This window comes from Benincasa hispida, chromosome 4 (assembly GCF_009727055.1).
Source record: "Benincasa hispida cultivar B227 chromosome 4, ASM972705v1, whole genome shotgun sequence".
Lineage (NCBI taxonomy): Eukaryota > Viridiplantae > Streptophyta > Magnoliopsida > Cucurbitales > Cucurbitaceae > Benincasa > Benincasa hispida.
In genome coordinates, this window is record NC_052352.1 from 34,171,689 (window position 1) to 34,193,128 (window position 21,440).

At 32.0% G+C, this 21,440-nt stretch overlaps 1 protein-coding gene, 1 long non-coding RNA gene and 1 pseudogene across 4 annotated transcripts in view; 2 read left to right on the plus strand and 1 right to left on the minus strand.

Annotated features, from left to right (window-relative positions):
* The first annotated feature begins 2,807 nt into the window (after nt 1-2,807).
* Nucleotides 2,808-21,440, plus strand: part of LOC120076173 (AP2-like ethylene-responsive transcription factor At1g16060) — a 31,841-nt gene continuing 13,208 nt past the window's right edge. Inside the window, exons 1-7 of the mRNA XM_039029942.1 lie at nt 2,808-3,001; nt 4,042-4,124; nt 4,283-4,291; nt 4,380-4,472; nt 16,512-16,581; nt 17,185-17,235; nt 17,879-17,955. Coding sequence (XP_038885870.1) covers nt 2,808-3,001; nt 4,042-4,124; nt 4,283-4,291; nt 4,380-4,472; nt 16,512-16,581; nt 17,185-17,235; nt 17,879-17,955 — 577 coding nt within the window. The remainder of the gene's footprint in view (nt 3,002-4,041; nt 4,125-4,282; nt 4,292-4,379; nt 4,473-16,511; nt 16,582-17,184; nt 17,236-17,878; nt 17,956-21,440) is intronic.
* Nucleotides 4,873-9,577, minus strand: LOC120075925. Of its 3 annotated transcripts, none has more exons than XR_005481456.1 (3): nt 9,324-9,577; nt 5,605-5,731; nt 4,873-5,461 (listed from the first exon to the last, which is right to left on the minus strand). It is a non-coding gene; the product is annotated as an uncharacterized LOC120075925 (long non-coding RNA). The 3 variants fall into 3 exon arrangements; XR_005481457.1 differs by lacking the exon at nt 9,324-9,577 and adding an exon at nt 6,015-6,222; XR_005481455.1 differs by lacking the exon at nt 9,324-9,577 and having other exon boundaries at nt 5,605-6,006.
* On the plus strand, nt 16,315-16,412 carry LOC120076938 (annotated as a pseudogene).

The window sequence follows — 21,440 nt, forward strand, 5'->3', positions numbered from 1 at the left end:
GCCCTATTGACTGCATAACCCGCTAATCATCAGATGAGCTAGTTTCCGCCTAAGTCCTCATCTTCCTATCAGGGCGGAGAAATTTATGTTAGAAGCATAACCGACCACCACATGTTATTATATGTTTTCGGTCCCAATCATAGGTTTTCAGAACATATTGCATGTGATTGTGCATTTGGTCACTACCTTATGTGAGAACTACTTACTGGATATATTATATACTCATCCTATTTTTACAGACTTTGTAGGTAAGGACACAGCGTAAGTGGCAACACTGGATGTCGCTCAAATGGCCAACCATCAAACTCACTATTATAGGTATATGCATTTTTGTATCATTATGTTAGTGTTTTATGGATCCTGGTATTTTGTAAAATAAACTTTTTATATAGTTTTCTACCTAATTAATAAAATCTTAGATATGTTCTTTTGAGATTTTTACCAAAACTCATCTCATAATAGAAAAGTCTAAGCATGCATGTCGTAGCGGTCGGACCATAATTTATAAGGATCCGGTCGTTACAAAAACAAATTTTGATTTTCATTAATATTTGAACTAATAAACTCAAGAGGATGTTTTATTATTATTATTGATTTATTTTAAGGTTATTAGATCACACACACATTCCCTATTGCTATATCTGTATCACCAAACAAGAAAAAAAGGAAAATAAACAAAGAAAGCTTGAGTTTATGCATAGACATGTGAGAGAGAGTTGAGGTTTGGTTTAGTATTTAGTGTAAGAAGACAACTTTTGTAACATGTTCCTTGTCTGTTTTAGTGTAATTAATTATAAGTTGTTTATAGCTGCAACATTGGATTCTTCATCCAATCAGAGATTGAGTGCCTGATATGGCAATGTCATTTGTTGCTTCAGTACAACTGATTTGCTAATTAACTACGTTATTTCCTATGCTAATATCTGACATAGTCCTTCCAAAGAAGTACTTTGGACCATTGCCTATACAAATAATTGTTTCTTTTAACTTCTTTTCATCTAATATATATATATATATATATACACACAAGTGTTTGTAGAATTAAGGTGATCCGTCTCAAAGAACAAGAATGTTCCAATAATAGTGACAATTAATTAAAGTATCAACAACAAATTAAAAAATTAAAAAAACAATACACAAAGTTTGGTAACCTAGTTCGGTGAAGTACTACCTACATGTGGGGAGTGTATCCGAAAATGATAAATTTGCTAATATGAAAAGTCAAACGTTTACAATATTGTACTTATTTGGAAAGTAATGACAATTACAGTGACATACGTAAAACTTAACTTATTATTGATCACTTAGGTTCCTCCTAGATGTGAGACTCATTTTCAATAGAACTTAGGTTCCTCCTAGATGTAAGACTCATTTTCAATAGAACTTAGGTTCCTCCTAAGTATGTAAATATTAGTGAAGAATCACGTGGGCTCCCCCTAAATTTAAGATACCTTCTCAGAAACGCTTTATCTTTCCACCTTCAAATGAAGACTGCTCCACTTGAAAAACTTAGAACTCCTCCTAAGTTTGAGAACACCTTCTCAATCAACGTTATCTTAGGATCCCCATAAGGATGAGAATCCCATCTCATCAATGATGCCCCAGACTCCCCATAAGGTCAATGATTTCTTCACAAGATTGCATAAAAAAACCACTCCATAATGACGATACAACATGCTGCTAAATACTGATGAAACTTATACAATATGAACTCTTGAAACACAGAGACTTTGTTGTTCGATACAATACATAGTCGTCCTTCCCTCTTTCACACAAAAGCGACAATCCTAGCAAGACAACATCTTGCATTTAAATAGGCACATTGGAAGAAAGGAAAACAATCTCATTTAAATTTGGCAAAGCATAAATAAAGAAAGCATCGCAATGAAATATTGTAATAGAATATTTCAGATAAGAAAATAATGATTTGTAGAAACAACATCCTGAGAAACATCTTGTAAGACAACCAAACAAATATAACCAATTCAAAACTCCAACAGTTTGATTATAACTTGGGTTTCTTTTGATATTAAGTATTAACTATGAATATTGAAAATTTTAGGTCGGATTGAATAACAATTTTTTAGTCCAAAATTTTAAATTTTTAAAAAAATCTTTTAAAAATGTATTTTTTACCACACAATTAAAAAACTTGACCACACTATCTACCTACTATGATACCATCTTAAATCATTAATTGACCTACAAACGTAAACTAATGAATGAAGAAAAATTTAATATCATCTAACATGACGTTTCACCCATTTCATTATTACGTTTGTGTTGATTATTGATCAGTACCATAAAACAAATTAATTGGACAATCTTCATGTACCGTCATGGAAAAGGTTTTCAAGCGAATCAACGACTAAAAGAATTTGAAGAAATGTGCTTACGATAATTTTCCAAAGTCACGAAATTATGAAATCACGGTAGCAGTGAAAGTTCACATTTCTATCTCTCTATGGAAAATCGCTTTTAAACAAAGCCAAAATAGTTGATTAAATCATCAAAATCGTTGGTCACATCGAAGAATAAAGCTTGCAACAAATAAACAATTAATTTGGACACAAAATTACATTACATAAGACACAGTTGGGAACATCTGCTTATGTTAAAAGACAACCATAAATTCAGTGTTTGAATGACATTGCAATCATCGGAATCATCAAAAGACAAACTAAGCTTAAAAACAATCTAATTATGAACTCAATCACCCAATAACCTATATAAAGTCCAAAAATTTTCCACTTTTTCCTTATGGAACACATAATTCAAAGCTGAGGGAACACAAAATTGAATTTAAAATGGACTTTACAGTTCTAAATTCAGAGTTGTGCTCTCTCAAAAGTGATTCCATGGCCGTCAAGGGCATCAAGAGACGGCGGAGATGTGCTTCTTCTTCCTCCACAGTTGGTGGTGGAGATGGTCAACCACACAAGTCAATGACAGATCATTCCACTGCTACAAAAAGAAGCTCCAAGTTTCGTGGAGTTAGCAGGTATTGAGAATATATTCACAAGAATTTAAAAATATATTTTTTAATTTTAAGTTTCTATTACTATGTTATCAATTTTTATTAGTGTTTTAAAAATCCAAGTCTTATTTTGAAAATTTTAAAAAATAGCAATTGTTTTTGTTTTAAAAATTTGTCTTTAAGTAATTTCTTTTTTTTTTCTTTAATAAATGTGAATAAACTGTAATTAAAACTTTTGGAAGAAACATATATAAATTTTAAAAATAGAAAAAATAACAAAATAATTAGTAAACATAATTTAATCTTTTAAGATCGTGTTTATTTTACTTTAACGTTTGAGCGTTAAAGAAGTTTCAATTAAATTCAGAAAGTTTATATTTTAATTTTTGCTTAAAAAAAATTTTAATTTGAAGGTTTAATTAAACTCACGTCCCTAGGCTTTTATATATTTTTTTGGTTGATGCACTTTGAAAGTTTTTTTCTTTTTTTTTTTTTTGAAAAAAAAAAGAAAAATAGCTTTTAAGGTTCTATCTGTTTTTTCCCCTTTTACAACAGTAATGTATATCTATTTAGTTCCATGTACTTGATTTTTTTTAATAATAAGTCTTTAAATTATAAGTTACATATATTTTGCTAAAAATTAAGTGTAGAGGAATAAGATGTTACCTAATAAAGTGACTAGTTATTTATTTTATTTTTTTTTAACCAACGAGTGGCTCGTTACTAGGTTTCAACTTTCTATATAGTGTTTAACTTGAGTTATAAATTTTTGTATATATACTTTACCCAAATGTTGAATATGCTCTAATCTATAAATTTAGGCTTTTAATTAGATGTAGCAGAGAATTAAAATAGTATTATAATGAGAGAGTATATTGAGTTTAAATTTATACAATGTTCTTTTCTAACTAATTATTAATAGATCACGTATTGGGATTCATAAAGTTGAGTTTATAGATATTCAAATATGGATAAAATATAATATTGAGACCATAAAATCATTATTTCTTCTTTTGCACTTCAATTATTTTCTTATTGAGAATAAATAAATTGAAAATAAATAGACATCGATGGACGGGACGATTTGAAGCCCATTTATGGGACAAAGGGTATTGGAATCCAACACAAAGGAAGAAAGGAAAACAAGGTAAAATGCAGTTTAGAAAATTATCTTATATTAAATTTAGCCAATTTCATATATTAATTATATTTGGTGTTTGAGGATATGGCAAAGCTCCTAATTTTTTTTCTTGTTTGTGTTGTGATGTGATGATCAACCCATTGACTATGAAATAAATGGAGCAGTTTATTTAGGTATTTTTGTTGATATAATTAAATTGCAAATACCATTACATATATAAATATGAATGTATAGTTGATAAATGTGTTCAAATGAAAATAGGAGCTTATGATGAAGAAGAATTAGCTGCTAGAGCATATGACTTAGCTGCACTCAAATACTGGGGAACATCAACTTTCACTAATTTTACGGTACTCTTTGGCTTTAATTATTCTATGTGTTTCAATAATTATACTTGTTTATTATCATTATTTTTCTATGTTGAGAACTAGGATATTAAAGTTTACTAACTTATCGATATTTTTACATATCTATTTTATTAACATTGATATAAGAAGTGAATCGACATTTTCGTAGATGGAACTTTTATTGCACTCTAAAAAAATGATGGAATTTAAAAAGATAACCATAAAACAATACCAAAATTAGTTATTTATTATTTTTATTATTTTAAATCCAAATTTTGTCCACGATGTATATTAAAAAAACACTATAAAAATTGAGGGCGGAAAGTATCTTCTCCCAAGTCCGGATAGTCTTGTATTTCAAATTCATTAAACACTTCGACAAAATATTGCCACGAAATGCAAAAGCATTGGTAAAATATAACTATATTGATTCAGCCAATCTTGAAGCTACATCGAACTTATTATAATTATAGATTCTACTATAATGGAGTTTACAAAAGTTATTTGCTTTCAAGTATCACGATAGCTTAAGATAAACAATGAAAAAGAAACACTTCTTTCATCTTTTCTTCTCATAACGGCCGTACGGCATAATCCGGTCGTAGCCCCATAAACTAATACCATAAAGGTTAAAAAATGCTCTCGGAAAAAGATGCTCACGGAAGGTTACTCCAATTGTCGTCACTTGCTGTACACCAATTAGACCAATTAAGCTCTATACTTCATGAAGCAACAATGATCTCAATAGCTAGTTTTACTACTTTACACTATCTTTAACAACTTGTAACAGTCTTACATATTCTGTATAAATAGATCTACATAAAAATCTAGAGTAAGATCTTTTATTTAAGAAAGAAATCTGTAAGTTGAAGACTTATCTTCGTGTAAAAGGCCTTCAGTAAAAGTGAGTTCTCCCTTTCCGTGGATGTAGGTCATCTTAGACCGAAGCACGTACATCTGCTTGTTCTTCTCCTTCTCCGCTTTCAACTTCTTTGCCTGCATGTTAACAATCAACACAGAATATACAAAAATCACCATTGAAACCATCTGAAAGCTAGAGAAAATTAAGAGGATCTTCAAACCCTTGTTCAGAGAGAAAGAGAAAAGTTTTATCAAATTATTACTTCTCTGTTTCTCACCTGCTCAGCTGAAAGAAAAGAATCCACCTCACGCATATCCTTCATCAAGCTCAGCTACGTGGTCTCTTCATAGCCTTTCAGTTCACCTAACCCAATTCTTGGACCAGAATTCTTCCATTGTTTGGGCCTAAAATAAACCATTAGGCCAACAAAATTGGTAACAGAGCAAAGACAATTAAAGATTTCAGTTTTTCGAGAATCAAGATTCAAGATTCAGAGAAATAATTATAGTAGCAAGATTTAAAGTGGAGAAATTCAATAGAAAGGGTGATTTTGGCTTGTGGAAAGCCAAAATTGGAGTTATTCTTGGCCACACAAAAGGCTCACAAAGCCCTTCTTGATCTATCTACCCTACCAAATATAGTCACAGCTCAAGTGAAAGAAGATTTGGAGCTTGCAGCCTATGGTACCTTAGTTCTAAATCTAAGTGATAATGTTTTGAGGCAAGTCCTTGATCAAGAGACAACCTATAGGATTTGGACTAAGCTGGAAGATTTGTATGCAACTAAGGATCTTCCAAATAAGATGTATCTTAGGGAGAAGTTTTTAACTTTCAAAATGGATTCATCAAGATCCCCTTTTGACAACCTTGATGAATTCAAAAAGATTGTTGCTGAGTTTAAGAACCTTGAGGAGAAAATTGGAGAAGAATATGAGGCCCATGTGCTTCTAAACTCCTTACCAAATCCTTACAGGGAGATTAAGAATGCATTGAAGTATGGAAAGGACACCATAACTATTAATGTAATTATATCAGTCTAAAGGCAAGCAGCTTGAAACCTCGGTTGTAAAAGGCTCTTTTATCTACTCTGATGCACTAGCCTCAACACTTGACTAGGCCAATCATATAAACCTCCTTGGGAACATGATTGGGTCTTGGACTTCGGATGCACCTACCATATTACTCCTATGAGACTTTGGTTCAACACCTATAAGGAAATCGATGGAGAAATGGTATACATGGGAAACAACCAAGGTTGAAAAATTGAAGGGATTGGCTTAATGTCTCTGAAACTCAAGGATGGGACAATGAAACTTCTAAAAAATGTCAGACATGTACCACTTCTTAAGAGGAATCTAATTTCCTTGGGGATGTTTGATGTTGTTGGATGTGAGTACAGAGGAAAGGGTCGAACTTTTGAGGTTCTAAAAGATTCCAAGGTGGTCCTTGTTGGAGAGAAGGTTAATGACTTATTTGTGGAAAAAGGAGTAGAAATGATGATAGGGGCATATGTTGTTACTTCTAATGATCTGACAGAAGCTGACCTATGGCATAAGAGGTTATCTCATATCAGTGCTAAAGGGCTAGAAATTCTAGCTAAGCAGGGTGTTTTACCCAAGGGAATTTCAGACTAGCTCACTTTTTGTTAACATTAAATACCTAAGGACAGAAAATGGGCTAGAATTTTTAGTGAAAAATTTAACAAGTTTTGTAAAGAGTCAGGAATTACTAGCATAGGACAGTTAGATATACACCTCAACAGAATAGGGTGGCAAGGAGGCTAAACAATACCATTATAGAAAGGGTCAGATGCTTACTATCTGATGTAATTCTCAGTGAGAAATACTGGGCTGAGGCTGCCGCTTATACTATCTATACCCTAAACAAGTGCTCACACACATCACTAGACTTCTTAACACTTGAGGAAAAATGGTCCAAACATCCTTCTAATTTAAATGAACTAAGGGTAATTGGATATGTTAGATATATACATCAAAATCCCGGAATTAGTTGCCACCTTTTTTGGTCGAGGTAATCCATTCCGACTCCTTTAAGGACTTGAAGGGGAATTGTTTCCTTGGGCTGGAAGATAACCAGGGTAAACTTAAGTCTAGAGCTATAAAATGTATGTTTGTGGGGTTCATAGAAGGAGTGAAGGGTCTCAAGATGTGGAATCATATGGAGAAAAATTTTGTTGTTAGCAGAGATGTTACCTTTAGAGAAAAGGAAATGTTTATACAAAGGGAGAAGACTACAGTTGAAGTTCCTAAAAGTCTTACCACTAGAATTGAGGTGAGACACCTAAAGAGACATCCACTAGTTCTAATACTCCAAATGATTCAGAACAGGAATAGGAAACCACAGGTGAGCTACTTGAACATGTTGAAGCTAAATCTGATTTAAGTCAATACTCATTAGCTAGGGACAGATAGGGAAGGGTGATTGTTCCTCTAGCTAGGTATATTGAAAAAAAATATATGAACCTAGTTTTAAATGCTACAGTAGCTCCAAATGACCAAAAACCATTTACTTTTGAAAGGGCAATGAGCTGCCTTGATGCAAGAAACTGGATTGAAGCTATGTGTGAAGAAATGCAATCACTAAGTATGAACAACACATGGACCCTAGCTCCTCTTCCTAAAGGATGCAAATCAATAGCATCCAAATGGATCTATAAGCTAAATAAGGGTATAAAGAAAAGCCTAGATATAAGGCAAGATTAATGACAAAGGGATTCACTAAAAGAGAAGGCATTGACTATTGTGAGATTTTTTTCACCAGTGATAAAACAAACATCTATCATACTCTTGTTATCTTTGATTACTCAGTATAATATAGAATTAGATCAGCTAGATGTAAAGACAACTTTCCTTCATGGACATCTAGATGAGACTATATACATGGTGCAGCCTAAGGGGTTTGAAGAAGAGGGAAAAGAGGATGTCTATTGTCTTTTAAATAAGTCCATTTATGGACTTAAATAGTCCCCCAGATGTTGGTACAGAAGGTTTAATGACTACATTGAGACTATTGGTTTTCGGAAGAGCACCTATGATATATGTATTTATGTCAATTAGACTACCTACACGAACAAGGTATATTTACTTCTTTATGTGGATGATATGTTGCTAGCTGGGAGTTCTAAAGAAGATATAACTCATGTCAAGAATCTCCTAAAGGGAGAGTTTGACATGAAAGATATGAGTCAGTCTAAGAAGATCCTTAGGATTGAAATTAAAAGAGACAGAGGTTCCTCTATTCTTAGCATTAACCAAGCCAACTACTGTGAGAAAATTATCAGAAGGTTCAACTTAACCAGTGCTAAACCAGTGACTCTACCTATTTCTCATCATTTTAAACTATCATCAGCTAACTCTACTACAGAAACTGACTTGGAACACCTAAAGCAGATGCAGACAGTTCCTTATAGCCAGGAAGTGGGTAGCTTAATGTACCTCTTGATCTCTACTAGACCAGGCCTTTCTTATTGTGCAAGCCTAGTGAATAGATACATGTCTAACCTTGGAAGAAGATACTAGGAAGCCACTAAGTGGATAGTCAGATATCTAATTTGGTCTAAACAATCTAAATTAATCTATCTAAGTATACAATAGATAAACCTAGAGCTATATAGGGATGTTGATTCAGACTTCACGGGGGATCTAGACAAAAGGAGATCTCTTACAGGCTATCTTTTCTTATATGACCCTAATTTGCTAAGCTGGAAGGCAAACTTACAGTTTATCATAGCCCTATCAATTACAGAGGCAAAGTACATGGCACTAGAAAAAGCAATAAAGGAGGCATTGTAGTTAAAGTGCTTGATGAAGTCTTTGGCATCAAACAAACAGTAGTTAAGATCTACTATGATAACCAAAGTGCAATCTATCTTTCCAAAAACCCACAATATCACACCAGAACAAAACATATAGACATTAAATTTCACTTCGTATGAGACAAAATAGAACAACGAAATAGAAATGGTGAAAGTCTATACCTCTGAGAACGCAGTCAATATACTAACCAAGCCTATTTCAAAGCTCAAGCTTCTCAAATGCTTTGAGCTGATTTGGTTTCTGTTACCTGAAAAAGGTTAAACAAATCATCAAATCTGGAAGGGTGAAGGCAATAAGGTTGAGATCAAGGTGGAGATTTTAAGCAACATGTAACGACCGGATCCTTACACATTATGATCCGACCGCTACGACATGCATACTTAGACTTTTCTATGGTGAGATGAGTTTGGTGAAAATTTCAAAGAACATATCTAAATTTTATTAATTAGATAAAAAAACTATATAAAAAAGTTTATTTATCAAAACACCAGGATCCATAAAACATTAGCGTGGTGGTACAAAATGCATATGCCTATAATAGTGAGTTTGATGGTTGGCCATTTGAGCGACGTCCAATTCTGCCATCCACGTTGTGTCCTTACCTACAAAGTCTGTAAAAATATAGGATGGGTATATAATATACCCAGTAAGTAGTTCTCACGTAGGGTAGTGACCAAATGCACAATCACAAGCAACATGTCATGAAAACATATGATCGGGACCGAAAACGTATAATAACATGTGGTGGTCGGTTATGCTTTCAACATAAATCTCTCCGCCCTGATAGAAAGATGAGGACCTAAGCGAAAACTAACTCATCTGATGATTAGTGGGTCATGCAGTCAGTAGAGCCAGAGTCTCATCCAACATCAACCATTAGCATAAATGTAATATTGGACTAGAGGGGTGCAACCATACATACCCTGCTAATCCCTAGCATAAACATATCGTAAGATTAGGCCTGGAGGGGTGCAACCATACATGCCCTACCAGCCCTGGAAACATAAATTTCTCCGCCCTGATAGAAAGATGAGGACTTAAGTGGAAACTAACCCATCTGATGATTAGCGGGTCATGCAGTCAGTAGGGCCAGAGTCGCATCCAACATCAACCATTAACATAAACGTAAGATTAGATGGAAGCATAACTTACACCTAATTAAAACTTGATTTTAACGTAATCGTAAACAAACATAATGCATGGGGTCCCTTGTAGAGAAACGTGTTCTAAACATGTAATGCAAATATAAAAATTTAACAATAAATCATGAAACATATAAAGATACACTACCATAGAACACTTAAAGAGAGGGTGGATAAACTACTTAACCTTGACTTGTGATCTAATTATTCCTTATTATTCTTTATGATTTGATCAGTAGATCTTTCTCTTTTTAACTAGAAGAAATTTGGGCAGCACCTTACCCGAGCTTTTCTTCTTTAGCCTCACAGAACTTCCTCACTCACACTTCTCTTTCACACGATTCTTTGTTACTGAGATTTGTTTGAGAATGGTGTTAAATCTTCGCAGAAGGGTCCTATTTAAGTAGTTTTCAGCTCTTCTCAGTGTGACAAAATCATCCTATAGGTGGCTTATTTAAAATTACTTAGGGTTTAAGGATTCCTCTTAATAGGTAATCTTGGCTAACGTTTGCCCTTACCGTCATCATTCTTTGTTTGTATTCAATTTTAGGGTTTTTCTATGTATAATCTATAAGATCGTGGCCAAATTCAACGCATAATCCACGCTTCTATCCAAATCTTGCTCTTTTGTTCTCAGAATCTCGCTCCTCTTCTAGCTTTCTCACTGGTTTGGCTCCCGCGACTTCCGCTCTCGCTCTCGCCGCTCTCGCTCTCGCCGATCTCGCTCTCCGCTCGCTCTCGCTCTCTCGCTCGCTGTCCGCTCTCGCTCCCGTTCTCGCTCCCCTTCCTCGCTCCCACTCTCGCCGTTCCCCGCTCCGCTCCCGCTCTTTATCTCGCTTTCGCTCTCGCTCCCACTCCTACTCCCGCTCTTTCCTACTGTCTCGCTAAGAATCTTGCTCTCTTTACTCTCGCTCTCTCTCCAATGTTCTCTCCAATCTCGCTAGTTTTCACGCGTGGTTGCCTTCACTGCTTGTGGATTCCACTTCATCTTTTTAACTCTTTCAAATTTTAAGAGTATATGGGCAATTAATTCACCTCCAATTCTTCTAATGAGTAGTGTCCAAACAAAATTTATCTACTGCCCGTTGTCTCCTGAATTAGCTAGCATCCAACTTCCAATTAATCCTCCCTGATTCTGCTCCCTTATTCATTATTTTTCTATAATGAATAAATTTCCAATTTCCAATTATTCCTTTTTTTTTTCTTCTCCTAAATTTCCACCCCTTTAAATAAAATTTCGTCCGACTTATTATTTGACATTTAATTTCCTGTATGCGTTCAAATCTGGGTCGTTACACAACAACTATCTCAACGGCTAGTTTTACTACTTTACTCTATCTTTAACAACTTGTAACAATCTTACATATTCTGTATAAATAGGTCTACATACAAATCTAGAGTAAGATCTTTTAGAAAAAAAACTTGTAAGTTGAAGACTTATCTTGTAAAAGGCCTTCAATAAAAGTGAGTTCTTCCTTCCCGTAGATGTAGGTCAACTTAGACCGAACCACGTACATCTGCTTGTTCTTTTTCTTCTCCTCTTTCAACTTCTTTGCCTACATGTTAACAATCAACACAGAATACACAAAAATCACCATTGAAGCCATTTGAAAGCTAGAGAGAAACAAGAGGGTCTTCAAACCCTTGTTCAGAGAGAGAGAGAAAAGTTTTATCAAATTATTACTTCTCTGTTTCTCACCTGCTCAGCTGAAAGAAAGGAATCCACCTCACGCGTGTCCTTCATCAAGCTCAGCTACATGGTCTCTTCATAGCTTTTCAGTTCACCTAACCCAATTCTTGGACCAGAATTCTTCAATTATTTGGGCCTAAAATAAACCATGAAACCAACACTTCATTATGAGTTCATAGGTGCTTATGGGTGTGATTTTGTCAAAACTGTAGATTCAATTTTTTTTCTACAAACCCAAAAACAAGAATGGGCGTCAAAGAGAGAAAACCAAAAAGGGGAGAAGGTAGAGGCACGTACGACTTTTTATAAGACTTTTCTTGATGCCATATGATCAAGTGTCAAGATCGGTTCTAAGAAACGTCGGAGAAATTGAAATGCACCCTTTTAGTTATTTCATTTTTTCTACACAAAATGAGTGTTGCATAGCTTTTATCATAAGCATTGTGTTAGCATAATTACTTTAAATCTATATTGAATAGATTAACCCTATGATCATTCATGCTAAATTTCCAAGAATAAATAACATATCAGATTCCATTGAAATTGATGATAGCTTTAAGATGATTATTGTCTTCATCAACCAAAACATTGAATGTCATTAGTGGGATCTCTATCTAAATGGGATTCAAGAAAGACTAGTGCGAATTATTTTAGTATTTTGAGGATCATAGCCCGAATGTCTCTTTATATAGTAGTTTAATTAGGGTTCCAATTAAACTCTAATTAATTAGGAATAAGTTTCTACCCATTAACTCCATATTCAATTAGGAATCTAGGCCCTTAATTAATTAGATCACATAATAGACCCAATCTAATAAAATAGTCCAATGTGATAAAATATTAATCTAATACATAGCTCATACTTTAATTGTATGTGTTATTATTTAAATACGTCTAATATGTCATTTTTTCTTTCCTAATGAATTAAATGCCTATTCCAATGATTCAAATTTCAAAATGTCTTTTGGGCATTTAAACTTAGATATAAATAAAATATGAAAACTAAATTATATCTAAAATTCTCACTTCCATTAGCTAGAGTAAAAGGGTTAACAATAATAAAATTACTAAATAATACAGAGTAGGAAAAAAACAGACACGAAAAAATATACTGGTTCACCTCAAACTTGGGAGGACGTCTAATCTTTTTCAACTGCAGATTTTACTATGATGAAGATTGCAATGGTTCCAAAACTCACGCTACAAAACTCTCCCAAATAGCCCAACAAAAACTATTTGATTCCCTATACCACAACTTGATATCTTTGAATTAACAATGAAGAGAAACGCCTAAAAAACTCAAAAGAAAAAAATCTCTGTATTTTTTTTCCTTCACTCACACATGAATTTTAAAAAAGATGTGAGAGAAAATTCTTCACACTAAAGAATTTGTGGCTGTCGCAAAAAAGTTACATCTCCCATTTTTTCTTCCAAGCATAAATAAATAGATAAATATATATATATATATATAATATGTATAGGTCATGAATAACCTAGCCAAATGGTGAAGGCCGATCAAATCATGAAGAGAACTTCAAGTCCACATGCAAGTTTGATTTCCACCGCCTTTTTTTAATTATTGGTCACCACCATACTTACTGATGAAAAAAAAAGGGTGAAGGAGTTTTGGGCTCCACAATTCCTAACATTCTCCCACTTGGAGACAAAACGACGATCTTGACTCCCACTCCAATGAAACTCATCATCTTGGCAAACTCCAAGACTCAACACCCTCTACATTTATTATCTCTGATCTTCTTGACAAACTCCAAGGTACAACATAAAACCTGTAAAATCAACAAAGTAACAAAATAGGAAACAATAAAAGATAACAGTACCTGATCTATTCTTGCCCCGAGATATGAGCAAGCTACGTGGAACTGTCCCCCAGACATAAAGGACAGTCACGTACTCCTACTACAGCTAAGTGATACCAACTGATATCTTCTTCAATCCCGAACACATGTTTTTGAAGAAAGATTGAAGAAGACACATTCTGCAAATGGTTTGACCACTTCCTTCAAATCTGTTGCCAACTTGGAGACTTTATCCTTGACCTTAGCAACTGCTCTAGCCTTCCATTTTGATGTCCTTATTCGCTTCTGCGACTTCTTCAATTCATTTGATTTTCTGACAAGAGGGGGTTCGTGATAGCCATCAACTTCCTCTCTCAAACTTCCTAATTGCTTCTGAACTGACGTACCTTGATTTGACTTATCAACATTGGCTATCATTACTGCTGGCTCAACTATATCTCTACACTTTCCATCTACCGCTTTAATTGGCATCCACCGTCTCTCTGATCCTTTGACAATACTAGACGATATTTGTACAGTGTAGAATTTTTCTGGTCAACTGCCACTACTTGGGATCCCAACATGAGTTTACATTGGCGATTGCCAAGCTCACACATGTAACCCTCGTAATTTAATTTGCCAATGGAGATGAGATTTATTTTCATCTTAGGTACAAACCTAACATCTCGTAGTACTAACTTTTCTTCAAACTATGTCTTCAAATTAATGTTCTCAATCCCAACGATCTTGGAAACTCTACTATTCCCCATTCTCACTAGACCACGATTTCTTGATGTGAAAGATGTGAATAGATTCCATCGGAAGCTATGTGTACTGAAGCTACACTGTCAATTGTCCATTTAGATGCTTGGCTACTACTTTGTGTGTAACTCTCAACACAGGCATAGACATCATTAATTATTTCTTCATCAGCTTCAACAAGATTTATCATTACTTTTATAGTTTCAGCCTGATTTACCTCTGGTTTTCTTTTCTGATCCTCTTCTAGTTTCCTACACTGATTTTTTAAGTAACCTTTCTTGCGACAATAAAAATACTCTATTTTCTTATTCCTTATCTTCCATTTTTTATTATTGACCCATCGTTTTTGGAGTCGACCTTGCCTTTACCTTCACCACTAAAGCTGAACCAGTAGTTGATTTTTTACTATTGTCTTTCCTACTAATTTCTTCAGATATAGCTAAATCACAAATCTCCGAAAACTTTAATGTGTTATCCCCTATTAAATTAGACACTGCAGTTAAATTCTGTTTTAATAGATGGAATTTATAGAAGCATCCTCAACCATTTGCTAATTAAAAATATAAGGTGAGAGTTTTGAGCTCCACAATTCCTAACAATTTCTAGTATAGGAAAGGATTTTGTAACACACTATTGTAGTGAATATATTTTTGAAATTATTAAAAACAAAAGCCTTACCAAAACCTATTTTGAGGGTTAATAATCTTTTTTTAGGGTAGTCATCTACTATATTGTGCAATTATTTAAAGGTACATATCTATGTACCCTAACCTATTAAATTTTTTTAATTAACTCTTCTCATAGAAAAAAGTATTGATATAAAATTTATCATAAAAAATGTTTATTGGTACTATTGGATTGTTCTATTTACATATTCAAATATATTGTATATGCTACTCAGATACTACTTAGCACAAAACTTTAATCAACTCTATTAGTAAGCCAATGTAAGTATAACTCATCTGATGTATACCATGTAATTTCAATTAAATTGTCAGATGTTTGAATATTCAAACACCTTGTAAATTATTTAATTCAAAAAAGGAAAACCAAATCTTCTCAATGGTATACGCTCCCACTTGTCTAAATATATTAATAAAATAATGATATAATGACCCAAGTTATCAACTTTATGTTAACAATTTATTCTGAATACAGGATTGCTATAGTTTTAAAATAATTGTCGGTAGCTATAGCTATGAAAAAAAAAGTAGAATAATGTTTGGTAAAGTTTAAATTTGAATTTGAAAAAATTAGTTAGGATGTTTAGTAAATTTAAAATTTATGTAATTTAGTTATATAAACAAAAGTATATTATCATTTTAATTATTTTTTGTATTCATATTCGATTTATAATTTATTATAATATATATATATATATTTTGAAAATATACATATCATTTGCGTTGCAACTAATATTTTGTAGTCTAAATTTTTTCATAAAATATATATTTTTTAATAACTGTTGTAAGAAATTGAACAAATTAAAATTTGGAACAAATGTGAAAAATAAATGAATGAAATGATAAATTTGAGAGCGGCAAGGAAAGATACCAAATTTTTAGGAAAGCTGAAATCTAAAAGGTCCATCAAATAGGTTTAGCACGTTAGAATAAATAAAAAATGATTCTAGATAGATTAATAAATAAGTTGATTTATCAAACATTCTCAGCGATGAAGATTATTATATATCGCATTTTAGGATTTGTGAAGGCAATCTCAAACAGCCTTTAATTAATTTCATAAATTGATGGTATATTGGATACCTTTCTCGGCCTTTTGACTAAGATCAAGTATAATATTTGTTCTTATCGATGATAGTACTGAAAAGTAAATTGAGAGTATTAATTAAAACATTATACGAAATTGAAAATTGCCTAAAGAATTTAAAATTATTCTATATTTTTAATCATTACTTAAATTTTCATATATGTATTGATGATTATTTTGGATGGATATCTGATTATGAGAATGAGATTAATATAATGAAAACTGTGACAAAGGAGGAATACTTGGCTTCTTTAAGAAGGTAATTTATTCCAATATTTTTTTTGAACAACTTTAATCCAATATTTTATATATTGCTTCTTTTCATTTTTTTTAATTTTAATTTTTGAAAATAAAATTTATAAATAATATTTCTCTATATTTTTTTAAACCCTTGTCATTCATTTTCGTTTTGAACTTTTACCATAAAGTTTTGAAAACTAATTAAAAATGCAGTCTTTAAATTTTATTTTTGTTTTTAAAATTTGGTTTAAATTTAAATGTTTATGTAAAAAAGATGAAAATCATTATAAAGAAATTAGAAGAAAATAATCATAACCCTTAGAAACTAAAGCAGACAATCAATTGACCGTCAAAGGAAATTTTGAATATGTTTAATTTAACTTTTCAAGTATTTAATTTAGAAAATAAGTCAATTTTAAAAAAAGAAATATTTGACAACTAGTAAAAAATAATTTTTGAAATACTTTCACAAGTTTATTTTAAAACATCATCATCATTATTATCATTAATAATAAAAATGACCTTTTTTGTCACTTTTTTTTTCTCTTGTCAATAATCCAAATAGACCCTTTAATTTTAGAGTAATTTTTAAAAAAAGTTTTTTCTCTTTCATTCTTGGTAGGAGAAGTAGTGGTTTCTCAAGAGGTGTATCGCGATATCGAGGAGTTGCGAGGTAATGTCACAAATTAAACATTGTTCGATAATATTAAAAATGGATAATTCGAACTTTTGACTGTTTGATGTATGCTATATACTTTATACTAATTGAAATATATCCATATTAGCGTTAACTCTAACATTATTATCTTTAGCAATGGTGATAAACTATTTGTAATTTAAATATAAGTATTTTAAAAAAGAAGTTACAATCACACACACGTACATATTTTGATAACATGTGGGATGAGACGGAAATCAAACCTTTGACATCAAAACTGATAGTACATACTTGATATCAGTTGAGCTATGCTCATTTTAGTATATTAATACATCTTTCATTCCGTTACTTGGACCTATAGGAATGGAAATGACATCAAAATTCGACAAATGAGTATTATTATTGTTATTATTTGAGTTAATGCTAAGGCTATTTTTTAATATAGAAAAATAAATCAAAATATGAAAATTTTTTAGAACTATCAATGATAGATACTGATAAACACTGATAGACTTCTACCAATGTCTATCAGTGATATTGATGGTCTATCAGTGTTTATCAATATCTATCATTGATAATTCGAAAAATTTGTTATATCTTTATAAATATTTTCAACAATTTTACCCTTTGAAATAATTTTTCTTAATGCTATATGTAGACACCATCACAATGGAAGGTGGGAAGCAAGAATTGGAAGAGTTTTTGGCAACAAGTATTTGTACCTTGGAACCTACGGTGAGTACTTAAACTCATATGTTTTCGAATAAAGTATGAAAATTTCAAGAAATAATGAAGTTGCATATTCTTTAATAAGTTATTAATTAGCTCATTAAAACAAATATTTTGAAGGTTGAGATTTGCTAGACAAAATATCAAAAGTTGAGGAACGTATATTAAACAATCTTTAAAATTTAAAGACACACTAGACACAAAATTGAGTCTTGTTTGATAAACACAACTTCTATATATATGGTTTTCTTTGTTTGTTATCTAATTTTTACATATGCTTTCAAAATCAAAGCTAAGTTTTGAAGGAAAAAAATATTTTCAAAAATGTTTTTTTATACATGAATTTGACTAAAAAATTCAAATTTCTCATTTATAAATATGAAAACCTTCGTAACGAAATTGTGAGGACACCAAAACACAATTAAAAAAGACTAGAAAACCAAAAAAGAATGTCTTTGCTTTCTTATAACTTATTTACCATGGTTTTCATTTGTCATAATAAAATTTGAATCATAGCTAAATTTACAAATAAAAACATGGTTTTAAAAAGCTACTTTTTTCCGATAAAATTGGCTTATTTTTTTAAAACACTCCTAAAAAGTAGACAACAAATTAAAACATGTAGAAATCATAATAGAGAAATTTTTATATAAACATAATTAAAAAAATTAAAATAAAAAATGCAAGACCCTTTGGTAACGACTTAGTTTTAGTTTTTAGTTTTAAAACCTATGCCTCATTTTGTTAGAAAAAACTTCCCACTACTATCATAGGAATAAGCGAAAAAATAACAGAAAAATTAAAAGAAAGCAATATAATTGGAACACAGACGTGAAAAACCACAAACTGGAGAAAAAACCATGAACTAAAAAAATCTACTATTTGAAACATTATTACAATCACATAAAAATAATTCTCTCTCTCAATCCAAGTACAAGAGTACTCTCTCAAAGCTTTTATATACTCACAACATTTAATTTCACTCTCAAAACTAGAGAATACAAAAGGGAACTTTTACAAGAGTTAGCTCACCTAAACATAAGTATTTCTAATTGTGGACGATTTGAAACCAAAAGACATAGGTCCTTTTTAATTTAAACTCATGATTTCCTTGAACTTTTATTATTGGGACAACTAACTTCTAATATTTGCCAAAAATTAAACATTCTCGTAAACTCTATATAAAGGTTTTAACATTTCTGAACAAACATTTGAGTTCTTACTCGAATTTAAAAATAAAAACTACCTCTTCTAAAATTTCGCTCAATATTTTAAAACATGTGCGAAAGTAGGGGTTAAGATTCGTTAATTTAAAAAACCAACAACCAAGACCCATTTGATGCCCATTTCTTTTGAAAACTAAGCCTATAAACTCTCACTTACCATCTATTGGTTTATCGATATTGTTGTCTAGATTTTAGAGTGTTTTCAAATTCAAAACCACATTTTTAAAGCTAAAAAACGTATGTTGTAGGTTTCAAAAAACATGTTTTGTTTTTAAAAATAAGCACTAATTTCAAAAATCAAATGGTTATCCGGGGAGAAATGGTAAAAAAGAAGAAAATAATATTGTTTTTTTAGAACAGTGCTTCTGAAAAGTTGAGAGAAAAATCTTAACAAATGTGTAGGTACACAAGAGGAGCAGCAGAGCATATGACATAGCAGCAATAGAATACAGAGGCATAAACGCAGTGACCAACTTTGATTTGAGTAGTTACATAAGATGGCTTAAACCCCAACACAATCCAAATCTAAAGCAACCTTCTCACCAATTCCTCCTTTTCCAAATGATACTCCAAATAATAATACCCCTACATTCTTCTATTGATCTTCACTTTCCTATCTTTCAATCCATCAGTAATGATTTTAATAATAATGATGATGTTATTATCCCACTGCCCCACAACCTCCCCTCAGACAGCCCTTGGCTTCTCCTAAAGTCCTCCCTCTTCAAACACCTTGTGGAGAAGAACATTAGAGAATGTTAATGAAGAGGAGCATCCCAAAGATGAAGTCAGAGGCTACTTGACTTTGTTGACTCTAATAATCCTACTTGAATTACACTATCCATGTCAAGGAATTACCAACTTATTCACTATCTACTCCTTTCCATTACTCCTCTTTGATTTGATCCCATATATTTCATTTTTTAGTTGCTCGAGAGTGTACGTATGGATGTCGTATATTTTAAGATCGGTGTAAAATAGTGTTTTTCAAGTATTTGAAGATCATTTTGAAGAGGGTGTTGTGTGCCTGTCATGTTTAAACTATAGTTATTGACGAAATCAACAAGGTCTTGATCTTGGACAAATTTGTATTCAATATTTAATAATAGTTGTTTAGTGAGCACACTAATTAGTTTTTGTTCTTTCTCCAAGAAATAAGCATACAATTGAGATAAAAACATAACACACTTGACCATGAGATTAGAGGTTTGAATTCTCTGACCCCTTAATTCTTGTTCTAAACAAATTCATATTCTTTCCATTAATATATGAAAATATGTCTTAACTTCATAAATTATTGTGATAATGTAGCTAAGATTAGTAGTCATTCAAATGGATTACGTAATCCAAAATTATTTTTTTTTAAAAAAAACCTAAGAAAACTAAAACAAACAGACGAATGTACAAGAATATGTGGCCGAAAATAATGGGTTTTCCCTCTAGTAGCCCTAGAGTTTAACAAAACATTATATAAGGGCACTCGAGATTTTCTCGACGCTTGAATGTACAAGACTAGTGGTGCGATGCTACTAGCTAGCTATAAAGTTAGTGCATCGCAACATTTCTTGAACTCTTTAGAGTGTCAGGATGCTGGCTGCAACATTGCACTATGACATCCTTATGCATCTTCTTGAGCCCGATTGCTCGAATTGACCTCAAAATGTTTCATTAATCTCCAGAATTTACCAAATACATCTCAAAGGCCTCTCAAGCTCAATTTCCCACCATAAATAAAATTTAATCATAAAATTCCCTAAAACTAACACGATTTAAGCCAAAAAGATAATTCTTCGTGGAGCTACTACCATATAAGTTGAATTAATCAGTTTTTTAAAGTTCTGCTTTTAAAATAAACTATTATTTTAGGGAACTAATATCATTCTTTTTTGGATAATAATCATAGAAAAATATTAAATTTCCATTCGTTTTTTTAATGGCCTCAAACTACTCGTAGTTACGAGTTCGTGTTTTGTTATTGAACATTGATCAATAAAATTAGGACACCAATTTTTTTTTTTTTTTTTTTTTTTTAAAAATGTTTCTTTCTAGATGAAATAAATAATTGAATAACAAAGTAAAACATTTTAAATGGCTGTTGTAAGGTACTAACACCTCAACTACCACTCAATCATTTGAATCTAACTTTGGTTAAGTATTCCAGTTTTTCTTCAAACTAAAATGGATAACTAATCACACCCCACAATTTTTTGTGCAACTGCAAACTTCTAACCTCGAAAGAGACTCATAAGAAAGGACGTTGTTGAC